The following is a 20913-nucleotide window of genomic DNA, read 5'->3' on the forward strand; positions in this document are numbered from 1 at the left end:
ATGGTAGAGCGTGTGTGGGAAGGCACATTTGAGTTGGTAGTGAGGCACGTGGTTGGGTGTGCGGGTGAGAGCACACCTGTGATCGTCACAAAGAAGGTGACCGAGGAGGGGGCGCGAAGCGGTGTATTGGTGAGGTGTGCGAGCGACGAATGTGTGCCAAGGTGTTCGGTGGTCAGGTGTGTGACCAAGTCGGTGAGCGGAATGAGTGTACCGAGGTGTGTTAGAGAAGGTACGACCAAGAGCATGGAAACGGCTGCATGTATGAGCACGAAAGGGGTAGCGTATGCTTGTAGGCATCCAGGTGAGGCGTCGACGGTAACCGGGTTAATAGTGGGGGGGCCAATGTAGCAGATTGAAATGCCCGGTGAAATTGCTTGTTAATTTTTGGACACTGGTTGGGCTGTCTTTAGGGATGATATAAGTTCTAGAAAAAATATGTCTCCAATTGTTTCAAGTTCTTTATGGCGGCCATTTTGGATTTTCAAAATGGCGGATGTCGAAAACGTAAAATTCCATTATCTTGGCTTCTAAATGACCTAGAGTTTCGATTCTGGTGTCCAGTTGTACATTTTTGGGGATAGAGAATTGAATGAAACCTTCTTTAATAACCTACAAGGGATAAAAATAGGTTTTTATGGCACAGCCGAACCAGTGTCCAAAATCTAACTTAATGCACATCTATCTTAATTGTTATTTGTTATTTGTATGTTCCAGATTCGTGACCCTGAGCTATGATGGAGCCAAAAAGCAAGAAAACCAAGAAAGAAACTGATTTCACACTTTGCATTCAGTGCCAGGATCCCCAAGGTGCACTAGTGACTGAGCCAGCACTGGGCTCATATGCAAAGTTTCTCCAGTTCATCCAGGAGAGGGCACGATATGGTGATGCCGACTTCAAACAGATCAGCGAACGATTAAGCTGTTTCACTGCCACTGACTTGAGGAACAATAAAGCAAAGTGGCACCGGGCATGTTATGGATCTACATGCAACACTGCTCACCTGGAGCGTGCTAGAGTTCGCCACCAGAAAGCCTGCGAACATGGCGACACCCAGCATCTTCATAAGAGGTGTGGACGTCCTTCTTCTGCACCTGCCGCTGCAAGTACCTCAGGTTCTACGCAAGACGAGACTCTTCGCTTCACACGTTCATCATCAACTCCATTCAACAGAGACCTTTGTTTCTTCTGTCAAGAGGTCACTAAGGAAAGTGTACATGTTGTATGCACGTTCAACGCAGGTAAACAGCTGAAGAAAGCTGTTGAAGAAGGCAGCAACCACAAGTGGAAAGTTCAGCTGAGTGCTGCCATCAGTGCACATGATGCTCATGCGATCGACGTCAAGTATCATCTCCCATGCTGGGTGCAGAATGTCCAACGTGCTCCCAAGAGTGGGACATCAAGTGATGACAAAGAACACATACTGCAAGAAACTAATGTTATCAAAATAGCCGCAGACATTGAGTTTGTCAGCCTTGTTCGCTCTCTACTCCAAGCTGGTGAAATTCTCAACATGTCTGACCTGAAGTCGGTTTACTCCAGGATTCTTGACAATAATGGTGTGCACAATGTCCCATCACCTACTACCCAAGGCATGAAGGAGAAAATCAACTCTCACATTGATGACGTTCACTTCATGAGAGGAAAGAAGCCAAGAGTCCACTGTTCAAGTTTGTGCGACGCTACATGCGGATGATAATGCTGATATACACATTCATCCGTGCCACCCGTGATGGACAATTTGAGCTTCACCTGTCTTCACTGGATGAGATGTGCATATACTTCTTTGCACATGACAAACAGAAATATGCCAGGCTGACTCCCCGGTACCTTGCAGAGATGAAGGCCCTGAAGATGACAGATCCAGGGATCTACCAAGAGTTCATGGATGGGAACTTCAGTGTCCATAAGAATGAAATCCCCTTCTGTGCTGTAGGTGTGGACCATGCACTGGAGCACATCAACAGGATCATGAAGGTGACAGGGGGTATTGTGGGCATTACCCAGAATGCCAGTGCCCGCGAAAGGTTCTTTCTGACAGCACCAGAGCTGAGTAGGCTTGCTGAAGAAGCCCGTCAGATGGCTGGCTCACAATCAGCTACACGCAAGGAGCACCACGACCTATCAACCACAGTCTGGGCTCGGCAGGAAGACAGCATTCGTCGACTGAAGAATGTGATCAGAGAGTCCATGAATCTCATGACGCATGAGGGTGAAGACCTGACGACTATCATCACCAAGGTGGTGATGCCAGCTGAAGTACAGAAGGATGTCTGCAACCAAGATGAGATTGGTCAGAAAGCGTATAACACGTTTGTTGCAGAGCGCATCAACACAAATGAAATCAACCTTTGGGCCAGAATGGGAAAGGTCAAACTGAAGATGTGGAAGAGTGCCAGGAAAGCTGTGAAGCACAAACTGGCAGACAAGGTTGTAGAGCTGAAAGACGACAGGTCACTGTTTGCGCGCATGCTGATCGTGGCCCGCTCACGACCAGAGATCAACTTGAAGGATGCCATAGGTCAATATGAATTCACCGCGCTTCCACGAACCCTCTTTGCAATGGCTGGGACACTACTACCATGCACAGACAAAAGCAAGCTCATGGGCATCCTAGAAGATCTACCCAAGAAGTCAACTGGCACTGGTCAGCAGCCAGACGACGACAATCCTGAACATACTCCACCCCCTCCCAAGAAGGTGACTGTCATAGACGGCATGGCATTAGTGCAAGCAATGGGTAAGCCACAATGGGTCAAAACATGTGCCCAGTGGGCTGGCCATTTCAATGCAACACTGGTCTGCAAGACCAACGGGTATGATGAAGTCCACCTCGTGTTTGACCGATATGATCTGCCAAATTCACTGAAAGAGGCCACACGGGAGAGGCGCCAAGGTGGCAAGCCGCCCACTGCTTACCACGTTCAAGACAGCACCCCGATTGGGAAACTGACAGCAAAACAGTTCCTGTCGCACACCAACACCAAAGATGAGCTAACTGTCTATCTGGCAAAGAAAGCTCTGTGTCACTTTGAGGGGACTACCAAGGTCTTCATCGTCACTTCAAGGCAGGATGTCTTCTCCAACTGCATGGATGTACAGCATCTCCGTAGCTCCCAGGAGGAGGCTGATACGAGGATCTTTCTTCACAGTCTAGATGCCGTCCGAAGAGGTGCAACACAGCTGTACATTCAGTCACCTGATACTGATGTATTCATCCTAGCACTCCACCGGTACCATGAACTATGCAAAGACACATACTTCATCACGGGTGTGGGGAACAAGAAGAGGCAAATCTCACTGGAACCAATAGTACATGAACTTGGTGTCAGGAAGGCTGCAGCCCTACCAGGATTCCATGCATTCACGGGAGCAGACCAGACTGGTCGGTTTGCCGGCAAGGGAAAGCTCACATGTTGGCAAGCCCTCAATAGGTGCTCTGTTGAGGTGGTATCTGCGTTTCATGACCTTGGGGCCTCTGAGGAGCTGAGAGCTGACACAGAAAGTGACATTGAGGCATTTGTATGCCAGCTGTATGAGCCTCGTACTACAGTTGTGGATGTGGGCAAGCTGAGGTGGAGACTGTTTACCAAGAAACAGCTAGAGGCACAGAAGCTGCCACCAACACGGGGAGCTTTACATGAAGCCATTGCTCGTGCACATTTCCAGGCCATGGTGTGGCATCAGGCTGATGTACCGGACCCCCAGCTTCCACAACCAACAGAACATGGATGGAGAGCAGAAGGAGATCAGCTGGTGCCCATCACAACCAAGGACCCTCCAGCCCCAGCTGCCATCACACATCTAATCAAATGTAACTGCAAGAAGACCCAATGCATGTCTCACTGCTCATGCAGGTCTCAGCATCTCAACTGTTCTGAGATGTGTATGTGTGGGGCAGATGAAGAGGTGTGTGGTAACACGGGTCAGGAGCGCCCCATGGGAATCGATAACACTGATGATGAGGAGGATGGAGATCCTTCAATGTAACAATGAACACTGCCAACTAAAAATATTGCACAAAGACATTATAAGTGTACATTTGAACACTAAAGTCCAGCCTTTATGTGATTTAGAAGTGAAAATGATGGAAAAAAATATATATATGTGTTGGCATAAGTGCGTGAAAATCCAAGATGGCTGCCATAAGAACCCTTTTGATCATATGTAGGTGTATAAATGTGTGTTTATTGGATTAAGTATCCGCAAATATGTACATTTGGACACCAAAATTAACACTCTAGGTCATTTAGAAGCCAAGATAATGACAATTTCGGTTTTCAACAAACGCCATTTTGATAATCCAAAATGGCCGCTACAAAGAACTTGAAAAAAATGGAGACATATTTTTTCTACAACTTCTATCATCCCTAAAGACAACCCAACCAGTGTCCACAAATTAACATTTGAATTCAACGGGAAAACATTGGCCCCCCCACTATAAAGGTTAGGTCGACTTTTAGCCGGATCAGGCCCTCGGTGCGTGCCGGGCTTCGCGTGCCGCGAGAACCAGCGGAGATCCGAGCCACGGCGGGTTCGAAAGGACCGCCGTGCGCGATCCACGCTGGGCCTCGCGTGGAGCGGCCGCGTCCGGGCTCCACAAGGCGGAGCGGGCAGCTCGATAGGAAGGGTCGTCATGGCGACCACTTTCTATTGAGACGTGCCGGCAGGTCGAGATCGGGACATTGGATGGCTCCACGCCGAAGTGGTGCATGGGATCTCGGCCCGGGTAAGCCTCCGTCCCTGCCCCGAATGCGGGACGTATCCAGCCGCTGGCACAAAACGACCCGCGTTCATTGCTCGGCTGTACGAAGCCGGGCTGTAGATGTGAATTGGCGCACCGAGAGGATGTAATAAGTAGACGGGTGATGGTGATAGTGATAGTGATTTAAAACGAAATTTAGAAAAGTGAATAGAATTGGCAGTAAATGGAAAATTTTTGATTTGTGGAAGTTGGATGTGCAAAATTGGTAGTGAGCGATGCCCCAGGTGATGGGATGGCCAATCCACCATCCCTCACGGTGGGGGCAAAGGAGCAATAGCTTATGGGGTGTATGGCAGTGAAAACTAGCCCGGGTGGGTTAGGATATGGTGTGTAGGGATCTAGCGAAGATGACCTTAGGTAACGTTAAGTTTAGTTAGTGATTGATACCTGTAGTGGGGACGCAGGTAGTTTAGTGTGGATGATAATGACGTGGGAGCGCAATAGTTTAAAGGGACGACTGGGAAGCGCAAGTTTTGGAGGGGAGTAGTTAGCTGAGATGATGCCGTGCGTGTGAGGATTGAACAGGTGAGAATGGAACAGGTGTGATTGCACAGGTGTGCAACTGAACAGGTGTGTGGAGCAGTGTATGAGTGAGTGATGGTGATGTGTGTTGCGTTGACCAACTGGTCCAGAAAGAGGAGGAGGGTGCAGGTGGCACCAGGTGAGATTGCACAGGTGTGCAACGACAGGTGAATGAAAGACAGGTGTATGGAATAAATGGTATGGAGTAGTGGAATGGATGGTCGTGGAGTGAGAATGGTGGAAATTGTGGAGTGGAGTGGATGGTGCGAAGGTGTGAATGGGGGAAGAGTGGACCCCCATCACGGATACCCGGGGCGGGTAGTGTAAGTGTTAGGTAGAGGGTATAGGTAAATTGTAGTTGGATATTGGCATCTGTGGTGCGGGTGACAGAATGGTATGTGGATGGGTGCGTTGGTGTTGTGGAAATGGCTGGGCGTGTAGCCTGTTAGTGTGTGTAGTTGTTTGGGCACTCCACCACTGTAAGGATGTCGGCCAGGTGAGGCCGCAGGTGGGCTCTGGGAGCCGGTAGTAGTTGTGTGGATGGGGCCCGAGGATCCGGAGGACGGACCCGGGTAGCCCAGTGCCAGAGGGCACCATGGGGTGACAGAGCCAGGAGAGGGGCTGCCCCCAGTTAGATAGGTTAGGGTGAGGAGCTAGGTAAGCTCGGGTGGCAACTACAGTGGTGGAGGTGTGCAGGTGGGTAGACCTGTTGGGAGAGCTACACGTCGCGGCCCAGAAATTGTGCGAGGGCACCGGGAGATGAATCGGGGGAGTGAGACCCCAAATTGAAAAGCACCACAGTTTGGCCAATGGGAATTGGTTTTTAGAACCCATAGTGTAAGAGGGCCAATGGTTTGGCCGGAGAAAGACCCCGGGTAGTGTAAAGTGTGTTAAAGTCATTTAGAAAATAGTTAGGATGAAGGATCTCCTCGCACCATCTGCATCCACTCACCTGAGGTGACAGGTACTCCACACCATGCCATGTTTTGATTATTTTTTATGATGCAAATGTTTGGATTGTGAGACGCATCATGACGTGGGTGTGACATTGTGCTTTGATGTTCCATCTCTGCCTCCTTATGAGGATTGATGATGAATTGATGATGGCAAATTTTTGAAGTAGAGGGATTGTGGTGACGAATTTGATATAGGGGAAATATGGGGAAGACGTGACAGTAGTGACGAATTGGTAATGTGTAGGTTTTGTACATATGGGGTAAGGGCAAGGGTGGGCTCGGTAACAGGGGGGTGACGTACGGTAGGGACGAGCTTTCTCACTTCGCCCTCCATACGCATTTCGCCTTGCATTGCCCTTTTTGATGTGTACCCTTGAGACCTTACCCCTCGCTCATCTGTCTTGTCCCCCCTTTTTGTCTCCCACATGAGGACCTGAGCGCCGTTGGGCGCCGAGGGGAGCGTGCGTGGGTCGGCCATTGTGCGCCCGAAATTCCCAGAACCAGCTGTCTGCATCGATGCACCACATTATGGACCACATGTCTGTGGCCGAGCACCACCTATGGACCCCATGGGTTGGGGCATGGCCCCTCTGCTGGAACCGGCCATGAGGGCCCGAAATCTTGCTGGCGGACCTTGGCCACAGGGCACCGATGCCCCACAGGTGAACCACACTAGTCGGCCCTGTGGGCCATAAATAAAATAAATAAGGACACATTGGGCACACTTTATTGAAAATAGGCCGCCAGTAAGCAAAGCAAAATGAAAATGACAACATCTGGAAGACAAATAATAATCACCAGCAGAGGGAGCCGAAGAGCAAGAGACACCTGCAGGGTTAGGGGTTGTTGAATTTATTTTATTGATGAACAGTGGTGACTGCACTGATTGGTGCTTGAGGGTGTGTTGGTGCGTTATAGGTGCTTTCATGGTGCATTGATGCAGAGCAGACTGTCCTCCCCCCAGAAAGAACAATTACAGGTCCTGGGTTAGTTTTGTAAATAAAAGCAGAGTCATTGTAAATAATGCTCCCCACCGTCAGTGTATAGTTTGAAGACCATTCCGCAATTCGGTTAACTGTGGGCGTAAGTCTGTTAGGCAGGGTGCAATGGACCAGCGGGACACATTTATTTATGTTTTAAAACTGTCGCACTCAGGGTCAGGTTAAAAGTAGAGGGAACTACACCTACGTGCCACACTAAGGTAAAAGTAATAGGCCCGGGACGTGCCTAAGGGGAGGAGGGTGCAGTGTTGTGGATATGAGAATGTTTTTTTATTTTGTTGTTGTGGTAAAATGTTGTTGTAAAAGGTTGTTGTAAAATATCACCCCTCCTCCCTCCGTTTGTGGTTGTATAAAGGTCAAAGGGCGTTTCCGTAGTTAGTCCATAAAACATACATGCAGGACACGATATATCCTTTCTTTTGACAGTTATATCCTTATTATGTGTATTAAGATAAGGCTGTGTCTCCCATTAATTGAAATACTCCATTGCACCAGTGAAAGAGAATAGATCCCCTTCCATTCCCATCCCCAGAAATCCCCATTTCCTTCACATCCCCCCTTTCGTGATTGCCGACCCTCGATTGCCATATTACATCCCCTCTCGTCATTGCTGAGCCTCGATTCCCAATCACCTCCCCTCCAATAACCGCCATTGACCACGAGGCTCGAGTCAGGGAAGAAAGGCGTGTCTCCACCTCGTCATAGAGGGGGAGGAGTGAACCAGCCCCGCTCGACCAACCATGAGCCAGGGGTTTGGCTACAGAGGGCGGAGGAAGAGCGGTCGGGGAGGTTCGCAAAGGTTGAGGGGCGGGGGCCTATATAACCCAAGGCAGGGGTGTGGCCAAGAGAGATGAGTTTTTACCGGCAGACACAAGGGAGCCCAAGCCGTGGAGAGGAGTCAGAGAGATTCGCTTTTGCAAGAGACTGGAAGAGTTGAGCTTTTACCAGAGACAAGACGGTTGAGCTTTTACAGAGAAGAGAGAACCCGTCACACCAAGGCTCCACCAAGCTCCGTGTTGGCTCCACCGAGCGTTCCCCTCCACCAAGCTCCGTGTTGGCTCCACCAAGCTCCGTGTTGGCTCCACCAAGCGTGCACCTCCAGCCGTCCACCTTCTGCCATTCCTGGCATTCCCCGAGTGAGTCAGTGTCTTTGTTTGTGCTGTCCTGGGTAGTTAAGTCAAGTCTGCATAAGCTAATCATTTTCACTGTGTCACCTGCGTCTCATGTGCCTGTAAATAAACGTGCCTGCTTTCTTCTTGCTTATGTGTGTACATAGTAAATAAATTTAGTAGTATTTCCAACTTCTTTGCCTTCGTTTTCCTCTTTGCATTCGTCGTTTTTGTCTTTTCCCCTCATTGGGCAGCTACGGTGCGATACGGCCAAAGTCTGGGTGAATCGGGTGAGTTTTGTTAGGTCGCGGTCTTACACCACCGCTCGGTCTATAACATCTAACCGCGATCTATAACAATATTATTGATTAATCCAGATCCTTGGTGTGGGGTTTCTTATTGACTGGACTTCATATTGATTGCGTTACGAAAGCGTATAAATCATAGATCTTTCTGGCGGAGTTCCTCTCACGGTCCGGGGGTCACCGAGACCAGGTAGGCACCGGGAGGACCACGTAACAGAAATTGGGGGCTCGTCCAAATTACAATTTGCGGATTCGCAATTGGGTCTACGTCCGGGATCTATAAAATTTTCTAAATTGTAGTCCGGGAAAGAATTCCCAAGAGTGGGAACTTTTCCAACATTCCCAAAATTGTTTTGCTCTGGCGACAAAACAACAACAACAAAAAACAAAAACAAAAAAACAATAGCAATAATAGTAATACTGTTGCTTTTCTTTGTTGGAAATTTCTGGGGTGAAGGTTAACAGGTGTTACCAGTAGTCACCATGGCGTTTGTGGCACGGAACTTTGCGGTAACCCCTAGTGAGGCACAGTTCCGAGCATTACTAAAATCGGACCTCTTGAAATTGGCCAAACATTTTAACTTGGAGGTCCGAACTAATTTGAGGAAGGCAGAGTTGCAGACCACGGTGATACAGTCTATGGTGGGATTAGGAACATGGGACGAGTTAGCCTGGGAGTGGCTACCCAAAGAACCAGAAGACGTTGAGCTCCGGAAACTGGAGTTGCAAGTACGGAGCCAGGAACGGATCAAAGAAGAAGAAAGGAAAGCAGAAAAGGAAAGAGCAGAAGAAGAAAGGAAAGCAGAAGAGAGGAGAGAAGAGAAACAAGCAGAGGAAAGGAGAGTGGAACGAGAACTCCAGGAAAGGTTAGAAGGGAGAAAAGCAGAGGAGAGGAGAGCTGCCAGGGAACTCGAAGCAGAGGAGAGAAAAGCTGAAAGGGAGTTGAAGGAACGTGATCTGGCGCTTCAGCAAGAAATTAAATTCAAGGAGCTGGAGTTAATGAGAGAACGGGGAGAGGTACCACCCTTGCTGACTGGGCCGACACCTAGCCAGAACACCTGGAATGTGGGCAGACATGTGAGGCTGGTTCCACCTTTCAGTGAAAAGGAAGTCACTCAATTTTTTCCACACTTTGAGAAAGTGGCTCGACAGTTAAACTGGCCGGAGGAGGCCTGGACCATACTAGTGCAAAGTGTGCTTGTGGGTAAAGCTCAAGAGATTTATTCGGCGCTACCAATGGACCAATGTGCAGATTATGAGGTATTGAAGAAGCACATCCTCAAAGCCTATGAGTTGGTTCCTGAAGCTTACCGGCAAAAATTCAGGAATGCCAGGAAGAGGGAGAGTGAGACCCATGTGGAGTTTGCCAGAGTGAAAGAAAACATGTTTGATCGGTGGTGTGAGTCGAAAGGAGTCGGGAACGACTTTGAAGCATTACGTGACCTGATGCTGGTGGAGGAATTTCAACAGTGTGTCCACGAGGACATCAAAGTGTACCTGCAGGAAAAGAAAGTACCAAAGTTGTGGGACGCAGCCACCATGGCAGATCATTATGCCTTAACACACCGGATAGGGGTCCACACACCTAGCTCTTCGCCTAGACTTCAGCAGGGGAGTTATGGATAACCCGGTGCGGAGAACCACAATACATGGCGGCGGCCTCGAGAGGATTATGGGGACAACGCGGATACCCCAACTGTTCGAAATCAGAGGGCTACGGGCCCAAGACAAACTTATTTCCCGGGGGGCCCGAGGCAGACCACGAGTTTTTCCTCCGGGCCTACTTGCGCCTTTTGCAAAAAACCTGGACACTTGATGTCCAGTTGTTACCTTATGAAAAGGGACAACCCAGAGCGGAGTCCGACTATTACAACTCCGAATGCGATGGCTAGCGTAAGAAATCGCCCACAGAAGAGTTACCAACCATTTATTTATGAGGGGTTTGTCTCACTCGAGGGAGACTTGACTAACCCAAGACCTGTTAGGGTATTGAGGGACACAGGAGCCCATCAATCCTTAATGCTTGAAGGCATTTTGCCATTGTCAAAGAGTACCGCAACTGGTGATAGTGTTCGGTTACAAGGGATCGGTGGCTGTGTTAGTGCCCCACTTCATGTCATCCAGTTGGAATCCGATTTGGTGTCAGGACCGGTCACCGTCGGTTTACAAGCCACGCTTCCTGTAGAGGGAGTATCTGTGATTATCGGGAATGATTTGGCCGGGGGGCAAATTTATGGTAACCCGAGGGTGGGTAAAGAGCCCCGCAGGGGAAATAACACCACCCCAGCTCGGGATGGCGACAAAAGTTCCAAGTTATTTGTAGGGGGACTGAACTTCAACACAGAGGAAGAAGTTCTGACTTCTGTCTTCAACAGATATGGGCCGCTGGTGGAAATGCGGGTGGTAAAAGACAGGGAAACGCAACGGTCAAGAGGGTTCGGCTTTGTCACGTTTGCAAGCACAAAAGACGCCAGAGAGGCAGAGAAGAATTGGAATGGTAAGGATTTGGAGGGTCGGACCATAACAGTAGGGAAGGCATTTCGTAGGCGTCGAGAGGTCTACAGAAGAGGACAACTTGGCGGTAGTTTTGGGGTTGGCAGCAGCCGATATTACTATGGAGGCTCCCAGAGTTACGGCACCTCCCGAAAGAATGAATGTAAGAGCACTGGCCGAGAAGGAGACCGCCAGTCAGGTAACGGCTGGGACAAGGGGTCCCACCGTAACTGTTAGGAGTCTGGAGAAGTTGAAGCACTATATACGGTGGAGCCGCCGAGCCGGGGCTCCTACACTGACTAACCGTGAACGCCACGTTCTTAAAGGCGTCCAGGTAGTGAACTTTCCTGCACGGACTAACCGTGAACTCCACGTTCTTAAAGGCGTCCATGTAATGAACTTTCCTCCCCAGACTAACCGTGAACTCCACATTCCTTAAGGCGTCCATGTAGGGAATACTCAGCTGGGCCTCCCGAAAAAGTGCTATCGAGAGGTTTAACTTTGGGGCTTTGGTCACCACCTCTTAACCGTCATGCAAGAGAAACTAGAAGTGGTTGACGCTTGGTCCAGAGTGAATTAATCTAGGGGTTTTGTGAAATTTTGTTGCTTTATTTTAAAGTGATAATTGTGCCCGGGGGGAACTGATGATTTGGGGGTGTGAGTTATCTGGTTTGTTTATCAAAGTTGGCCGGCAAAGAAAGTTTTCGCTGGGTTCAAACTTTCTTTCTTGAAGGGGGGGAGTGTTACGGATTTATGTGAATTGATGTGAATTACTATTCAGGTCATTGCTTATTAATGTTTATTCGATTAAAGGTTGTTGTGATTAAAGGGTCAGGAGCCCTTCTGGGGAAAAGGAGACCGGAAACGGAAGAAGAAAACACACGAGGTCCGGGAGAAGCGGCGATCTTCTTCTTCCTCGCCCAGCTCCGACGCGAGCGGTGTCGATATTGAGCAGCGTGGGGGGACGCTGCGTTTGAAAGCCCGTCTGGCGAAAGGAGTTACCTGCGCGGGGTAATTACCGATTACACGTCAAGTTGCCGTGGGTTCGTGCACGGAACCAAGCGTCCGGCACAGTTCGCCTCAACGTCTACCAGGACGCGTACGGGTCGCACCTTGGGCCTCGCGCGCGTTGCAAGCCGCGCTTTGCTTTGCCCGCTTTGCTTAGCAAGGAGGTGTGCGCTGCAGCAGCTGTCCCCGGTACGCGACGTGCACGTTTGGAACACGTCAGCCAGGGGTTCGTTCAACCGCCCGTGTGCGGAGAAGTCGACCTTCACCTTGGCCTGGAGGGGCCAGAGACATTGTGAGGGACAGTGACCATTGAGGGGTCATGAGTGGGGAAAGGGGGACATATATAAGATGGCCATCTTAGTACTATTGTTGATTGACTGTTGATGGTGGTTGATTGATTGGGGAATATATTATTGATTAATCCAGATCCTTGGTGTGGGGTTTCTTATTGACTGGACTTCATATTGATTGCGTTACGAAAGCGTATAAATCATAGATCTTTCTGGCAGAGTTCCTCTCACGGTCCGGGGGTCACCGAGACCAGGTAGGCACCGGGAGGACCACGTAACAGTGTTCATATGCGTCGGATTGTTCCCGTGCTTGGGTATAAATGTGAGATAGCCGTAGTGCTTCGGCGAGTGTCAAATCGGCTTCTTCAAGAAGTCTCTGTCTGACGACTGGGGACCTAAGTCCGGCGACGAAAGAATCACGAACAAGATCATCACAGACTTGTTGATGAGTACGTACCTCTGGGGGGCACTCTCGTTCAGTAGACGTCGGAGGTCTTGAGCAAAGTGATCTAAAGTCTCCGTGGGCTGTTGTCGTCGTATTGCGAGCAAATGCCGGGAATAGACCGTGCTTCATTTTTTAATGTAAATACGCTTCAGCTCTGCCACGGCTGCATCGAACGTTTCACATTTTCGATTGCCCGGTACACGTTGTGGTGTACCTTTGTTTGCAGTACGTCTAGTTCCGTTTCATCGGTGACGACGGCTTCCTGAGCCTTGAATTTGTTATCCAAGGTTTTCAGCCAGTGTGTCAATTCGGCAGCCGCGTCCGCCGCTTGAGGGTCAGCTGCGAAGATCGTCACCTGGATCATTTTGTGACTCGCCATGTCGCTCTCGTTCGCCTCTTGTTCTCGTTCAGATGAAAAGACGAATTGTCATTAATTGTTATGAAAGTCAAATCCACAACATTGTCCTAATAGTAGGTTTAATGACAATTCGATCTCTGGCAACATCCTGTAGAAATACAATCATGCAATATATCAGGATTATATAATCAAGGAGAAGTTCAGCAATTATCAATCAGTGCAAGCAAGCCTAGATCATCTACATATATGCACCATTCGAGTCTACGTGTCACAGATTAAATGTCACAGGAATGTTCCGGAGCGATGGCCGTCCGAGTTCTTATAGACGCCTCTCAGTGGTTGGAGAGAGCATAACACCTGGGTTCAACTTAGATACAATTTCATTACAGGGATCTGTAGGTGAAAGAAGATATGTAGGGACATCTCTAGGTTATAGGAGACATGTAGGACCATCTGTAGCAGGTTAAAATAGACATGTAGGGCCATCTGTAGCAGGTTAAAGGAGACATGTAGGGACATCTGTAGGTGAAATGAGACATGTTGGGGCATCTCTATGTTATAGGAGACATGTCGAGACATCTGTAGGTGAAAGGAGACATGTAGGGCCATCTTTAGGTTAAAGGAGACATGTAAGGACATCTGTAGGTGAAAGAAGACGAGTAGGACCATTTAGAGAATAGGATATTTTTACAATCCCCCATCAGTCCTTTAGTTGGATCCAGTGCTGTGAACCAGGGGTTAAAGCCTAAGGCCAACCCACAAGGTCCCATTCTCATGGATTCTCATGTGCTACAAAATCACCATTGCTGCCCCCATTCCTATACTCCCCACGCCTCTATCCCCTCCCCCCTCCCACCCCTCACACATTCCTTTGGTCTTCCTCCTCTCGTGGCATTCCCTCCAGTTGCTTCTCCTATTTGAACATCCATTTCCCATAGTATGATGCATAAGTGCAAATGATGTGCAGCCATTGACCAAGCAATGTGTGGCTCTATTTTATAGGGCCGTTTGGCGAGACAGCTCTGCATGTTGCCGTTCTATATGGCAGCATATCAGCAGCCAAGACCCTCTTGAACGCCATGCCGTCTCTCGTCAATGAACCCATGATTGCTGAACCTTTCTATGGTGAGATCAGAGCCTGGTGGATAAAGAAAAATAACAGATTTCATAACTTGTTATATTTCCTTGTTTATTTATTTATTTAATATGTTGACCTCTATAACACAATGTATTAAACGTTTCACCTCATTGGATTCTTACCCTTTATATCAGTACTTGCAAAGGCCATCAGGATTAATAAACCTCACAGACTGGTGAATTGTCCCCCAACAGGACAGACACCACTGCACATTGCTGTGCTTCAACAACACATTGACATGACGAGGTTGCTGATTGAACACGGGGCAGATGTGGCAAGGCCCAGGGCATTTGGCTCATACTTTCCACGTACGCAGGAGGGGCAGCTTTTGTTTGGTGAGTGTTCGTACCAAACATAGTTGTCTTGTTCGAAACTTCGTGTAACATACGTCCCTCCACTCGGGCCTTGCACCACCCCCACATGGTCGGGAGTTTGCAATACGAGTAGGTGCCCGTTCGGCGAGCTGAGAAAGTTCTCAAAATCTTTTGTTGTGCAGAGGTGCAGCCCTTTCTCTCAGGTACTTTTCCCAAGTATTTTTGGCTTCTTTCAGAAGCTTAGCGGGCCATTCCAAGTAGCAATCCTTATCCCGGACACAAAATACATTAATTTTGAAGCATTTAGCATTTACGCAAATTTACGCAATTTTGCATTTTCCCCATTTTGGTGCAGATTTCGTCTTTTCAAAAGTCACGTATTGTTTGGCAAAGGATTTAATTTGGGACGATAAATGCTAATTCAAATGGGGTAACTCTCATGCATGCAGTTTTACCAGGGTACATCCTAATATGTATGGTAATACTACTATAAGGCAATGTCTGTATGTCTGTTCCTCATGGAATTGGCTTGGCCAATCTCCAAAATCTCCAAACCAAATTTTGCATTTGTGATGGGATAACTAGGATTAGGTTATATTGGCATTAAATAAATCTCACCCCTCTTCACCTTTCCTCTACCCCGACTTGCGTTGGGGGGGGGACGGGGACGGGGGATACAACCACTGTGGAGAGGTGTCCCTGGTAGTTGTCAAGTTTTAGTTGTCTGTATTGCTGCTAAAGAATAAACAATGTGTACTCCCATCCAGGGGTGTAGTCCAGCCGGAGCGCACCGGAGCAGAGCTCCGGTACGTCATTCCATCGGAGGCGGAGCTTAGCTCCGCAACAGTTAAGAAAATAAATAATAATAAACACCCACATTCAGATCGGTTGAGTTATTTATTGTGCCTTGTGTGCTTTCATGGCCAAATATTAGAATAGGGATCAACCTTGCGTATGTTGACATGTTGGACACTTTGTTTAGGAGCCATATTATAACAATACGCGTTATAGGGATGTCCAGACCCGGACAAATTGCTGAATCCAACAAGGTTCAGAAGCGAAACAAACTTTCCAACCATTTTATATCCAGACTTCATGAATTATCTTTTGTTTACAAAAAGTATTTTACACCCTGGAAGATGTGACGGCATGGAAAATGTTTGGATGTTTCCAACTAGTTGAAGTGTGGGATTCTGGGTGGATCAGTTCTCATGAAGAATAACGATCACGTGGTACAAACAAAGGTAGGCTTGTTATAGGGACATCTCTATGTTATAGGAGACATGTAGAGACATCTGTAGGTTAAAGTGGGTGGCTGCCGTGGCGGCCATATTGAAAATCGCAGCGCACCCATTTTTGAAGGGAACCTTCCTCGACTCAACCCCAACACACACTGCAAAAATGGATTTAATCGGACAAGCCGTTCTCTTTGAAATTGACGGAAACCAAAAGTTGACGGACGCCTGGACGCCCGGATGACGCCCGTGACAATACCCCTTAGCCCAATTTGGGCTGATGGGTGAAAAGGGATTGTAATACCCTCTGCCACCATCACTAGGTGGCGCTACACGGTACATATTTACATCGAGAATTTAAGCCCCTCTCCCAGTACCCCACACCCTCGCATGGGGCCTGTTCGATTATATTTGTGTACAAATGTCTGGTGATTGTTGTACATCGCACCTTTCCTATGCCATCCCCAGGTGCTGCATATCGTCATTGCCGGGCACCGAAGGGGGCTCGGCAGTGACGCACGCTGAAAGGGAGTAATAATAATAATAATAATAATGCATTTATTTTATATAGCGCTTTTCAGGAAGCCCAAAGACGCTTTGACAGAGTGCAAAACATAACGCATAGCAAAACATAAAGACAATTGCAAAAAAAGAAGAATCAATAGGGAAATATTCAAAGCACAAAGGAGGGAGAAGGAGAGGAGATAGTCAGGGGTTAGATGCTGTGGGTTAAATGTTGAATGCAGTGTTGAACAGGTGGGTCTTGAGTGATGTTTTGAATGTGGTGAGTGAGGAGGAGTCTCTGATGGTGTGAGGTAGCGAGTTCCAGAGGGTGGGAGCAGCGATGGAGAAGGCCCTGTCCCCCCAGGATCTAAATTTGGTCCGGATGGGGGGGGGTCAGGAGGTTGGTACCAGCAGAGCGGAGGTTGCGGGTGGGAGTGTGTCTGGAGAGGAGGTCAGCCAGGTAGGATGGGGCCAGGTTATGGAGGGCTTTGTAGGTCAAGAGGAGGATTTTGTACTGGATTCTCTGGGAGATGGGGAGCCAGTGAAGCTTGTAAAGGACGGGGGTGATGTGGTCACGGGTCCGGGAATGGGTGAGTAGACGGGCAGCGGAGTTCTGAATGTATTGGAGTTTATTGGTGATTGTTGAGGGTGAACCATAAAGGAGGCTATTGCAGTAGTCCAGACGGGAAGTGATGAAGGCGTGGATGAGGGTTTCTGCAGCCACAGAGGAGAGGGATGGACGGAGACGGGCGATGTTTTTCAGGTGGAAGAAGGCTGTCTTTGTGATCTGTTTAGTGTATTTGTCGAAGGAGAGGGTTTGGTCAAAGATGATGCCAAGATTCCGGATGTGAGGGGAGGTGGACACTGGGAAACCGTCGATGTTGAGGGCAAAGTTATGGGTGGACTTGGTGAGCGTTTTTGGGCCAATGATGATTATTTCAGATTTATCACAGTTAAGTTTGAGGAAGTTGATTTGAAGCCAGGATTTTATTTCAGTGATGCAGTTTGTCAGGATAGAGTGGGTGGCGGTGGAGATGGACTTGGTGGAGATGAAAAGCTGGATGTCATCGGCGAAGCAGTGGAATTGGAGACCATGACGGCGGATTAAGTGACCGAGGGGGGACAGGTAAAGGATAAAGAGGAGGGGGCCAAGAACTGAACCTTGGGGGACACCTTGGGGGAGGGGAGCAGTGGGGGATTTGCAGTTATTGATGGAGATGAACTGACGTCTGTCAGAGAGGTATGATTTAATCCAAGAGAGGGCAGTGCCGGTAATGTTAAAGGTGGTTTCAAGTCGGGTGAGGAGGATGGTGTGATCGATGGTGTCAAAGGCAGCGCTGAGGTCGAGGAGGATGAGAATGTTGAGGTTGCCAGCATCAGAGGAGAGGAGAAGGTCGTTGGTGATTTTGAGGAGAGCAGTTTCAGTACTGTGGTTGGACCGGAATCCGGATTGGAATGTTTCATACATGTTTGGAATGTTTTCATACATTGGAATGTTTCATACAGGTTATTGGCAGAGAGGTGATGCTTGAGTTGAGTGGCTACAGCGCGTTCCAAAACCTTTGACAGAAAGGGTAGGTTGGAGATGGGTCTGAAGTTATTTAGGGTGTCAGGGTTTAGTCCAGGTTTTTTCAGAATGGGGGTAACAGCAGCAATTTTGAGGGATGGTGGGACGATGCCTGTAGACAGGGAGGAGTTTATTGTTGCAATGATAAGTGGAGAAAGAGCAGGAAGGGAGGCCTTGACAAAGCTGGAGGGGATGGGGTCAAGAGTGCAGGTGGCAGTTTTCATTCCGATGAGGAGTTCAGAGAGGTCAGTAGGGGAGACTGGGGAGAATTGAGACAGGGGATGGCAGGATAAGGGGGGGCAGGTGGTTTGAGGGGGAGCGGGTGCGGCGGTGGTCAAGCTGTTGTAGATGTTTTCAATTTTGCGTTGGAAGAATGAAAGGAAGGAGATGCAGTTGTCTATTGTGAATGACTGGGTGGTGGTGTTCAGGGGGCTGAGGAGTTTGTTTATTGTAGAGAAGAGTGCTTTTGGGTTTCCGGAGCCAGAGTGGATAATTTAAGAGTAGTAGGCGGAGCGGGCGCGGGAGAGGGCATCTTTATAGTGTTGTATGTGGTCCTTGTAGGCCTGGGAGTGAACTGTGAGACCTGTTTTATTGCGGAGTCTTTCAAGTTGGCGAGCACGAGTTTTCATTAGGCGGAGCTCAGGGGTAAACCAGGGAGCAGAATGGGTGAAAGAAACTGTTTTGGTTTTTATAGGCGCAATTTGGTCAAGGCAGGAAGAGAGAGTGTGGTTGTAGTAGTCAGTGAGGTCAGAAGGGGTGTGGAGGTCAACGAAGGGAGAAGTGGACATTTTTTCAGAGAGGGTCGATGAGAATGAGGCAGGTGAAAAAGCGTTTAGCTTACGGAAGTTGATAGTGCGATAATGCCTTGGTGCTGGGGTGGGGATGTTGATGGTCAGAGTGATGGCTAGGTGGTCAGAGAGAGTGAGGTCGCAGCCAGAGAGATGGTGCAAAATTAGTCCAGTAGAGCAGACAAGGTCCAAAATGTGACCACGGTTATGGGTAGGAAAGTTGACATGTTGAGTGAGGTTAAAGCAGGTGAGTAAATCAGTGAAGTCAGTGGTTAGCGTGGAGTCAGTGGAGTCCATGTGGATATTGAAATCACCAAGGAGGAGGATTGAGGGGGAGAGGGAACATAGCTGGGTCAGAAAGTAGGAGAAGTCAGACAGGAATGATGGGTGTGGTTTGGGAGGGCGGTAGACAACAGCCATGACTGACTGTGTGTGACCAGAGAGTTTAAAAGCCAGGTGTTCAAATGATGGAGCAGATGAGATGGAGATGAGGTTGGTCTTGATGTCTTGTCGGTGAATAACGGCAATTCCACCACCTCGGCCCTCCGAGCGTGGTTTATTGATGTAAGAATATCCATTGGGTGTGGTGAGGTTGAGCGTGTAGTAGTCCAGTGGTTGTTGCCAGGTCTCAGTGAGACAGAGAAAGTCCAGTTTATTTTCCAGGATGTAGTCGTTCAGGATGAGGCATTTGTTGTTGAGGGACCGGGTATTGAACAGGGTGAGCTTGATGTTGTTTTGTACGGCGGGTATGAATCCAGGTGATTTGGCCAGGGTTCGCAGACAGGAGGTGCGATTTTGTGCGTTGTTGTGACCAGGTGTGTTGGGACGATGAGTGGGAGTGCGCTGAGCCGACCAGAGGATGGGGATGGAGTGACCTGATTGTAAATAAACAAACTTACGACCGGAGCCACGGTGAATGTACCTGGGTCGACGCAGGAGTCCATTCGATCTGATTGCAGAGATGCATGATGGGGTGGAGCGGGTTTTAAGCAGGAGAAGCCTTGCGGCAGAGTACCGCAGAGCCATGCCAGCAGGAGCGAAGGCAAAGCGAGCACGCGGCCAAGGGTGAGGAGGCGAAACAATCGACACAACCAACGGGAGTGGGCCCGAGGAAACAGCGATGGAGCCGAGCAGGTGAAGCCCGGAGCAGCAGAGCAGAGCCGGGACCGCGCAGAGGAAGACTCAATGGCCATAAATCCGCCACGACCACCAGGAAAGCAAGACACGGACAATGGTCCAGTCAGAGAAGCGGCGAGCAAACGACGCCAGCGTCCTCTCACGACCGGACCGGAAAACGGAAGTCAGTACTCTGTTTTACTGTACTCTGTTTTCACTCTGGTTGTTTTCTTGGTTTCTTGGTATCTTGTTTGTTTGTTTGTCCGGGCGATATCTCAGCCATCCTTTGAGCTAGAAAGCTGAAATTTCGGCACAATAGTGAGCAAGTCCTTTGTCAAAAATATTATTTTTTGTTTTTTGATTAATCAATTAATTGATGAGTTATTTAATTATTAGCGATTAATTAAGTGTTGCACTGGTGTTGGCTTAGCGGTTAGGGTGCAGACTTGGGATCCTACGATCCTGGGTTCGTAATCCTGGTCGATTGCTGAATTAACGCCAGGGGGGTTGACTCAGCCTGTCATCCTTCTGAGGTCGGCAAATTGAGTACCAGCTTGCTGGGATGAATGATCACGGTGTGTACCCTGATTTAGAATAGGTACACGGTATCCCTGCGCATTGTAAGAGGCGACAAAGGGTTGGCGTCAGGAAGGGCATCCGGCCATAAAAACATTGCCTCAAACAGGGAACCATGATTGTCATGGGGCCCGCAAGGCTAACCCCCGCTCCAGCGGGGAAAATGGCCTTAAAACGATCATTCATTCATTCATTCATTCATTCAATTAAGTACTTATACATTTCCTTTCTCTTCTGGCCATTATCTCAGGCACCTTTTGAGTTAGGAAGCTGATATTTGGACATGCCAATGACCAAGTGATTTGGCTGCAAAGGCTATTTTTGATTTATTGATTAATCAATTAATAAATGTCGGATATTTAATGCCGGAGGCGCCCCGGCAATGCCGCGCTGTAGGATATTTAATCATTTGGCATGGGGGCGGT

The 20913-nt window shown here is 48.7% G+C and overlaps 1 protein-coding gene across 2 annotated transcripts in view; it reads left to right on the forward strand.

Moving 5' to 3' along the window:
- The window catches only part of LOC137437027 (transient receptor potential cation channel subfamily V member 5-like), a 125728-nt gene that overhangs the window by 20195 nt on the left and 84620 nt on the right, over positions 1-20913 (forward strand). For both annotated transcript variants that reach the window (XM_068131335.2, XM_068131336.2), the window contains exons 3-4: positions 14253-14375; positions 14583-14723. In XM_068131335.2, coding sequence (XP_067987436.2) covers positions 14253-14375; positions 14583-14723 — 264 coding nt within the window. The remainder of the gene's footprint in view (positions 1-14252; positions 14376-14582; positions 14724-20913) is intronic.

The sequence above is a fragment of the Myxine glutinosa genome, chromosome 11 (genome assembly GCF_964187855.1).
Source record: "Myxine glutinosa chromosome 11, kmMyxGlut1.1, whole genome shotgun sequence".
Classification (NCBI taxonomy): Eukaryota; Metazoa; Chordata; class Myxini; order Myxiniformes; family Myxinidae; genus Myxine; species Myxine glutinosa.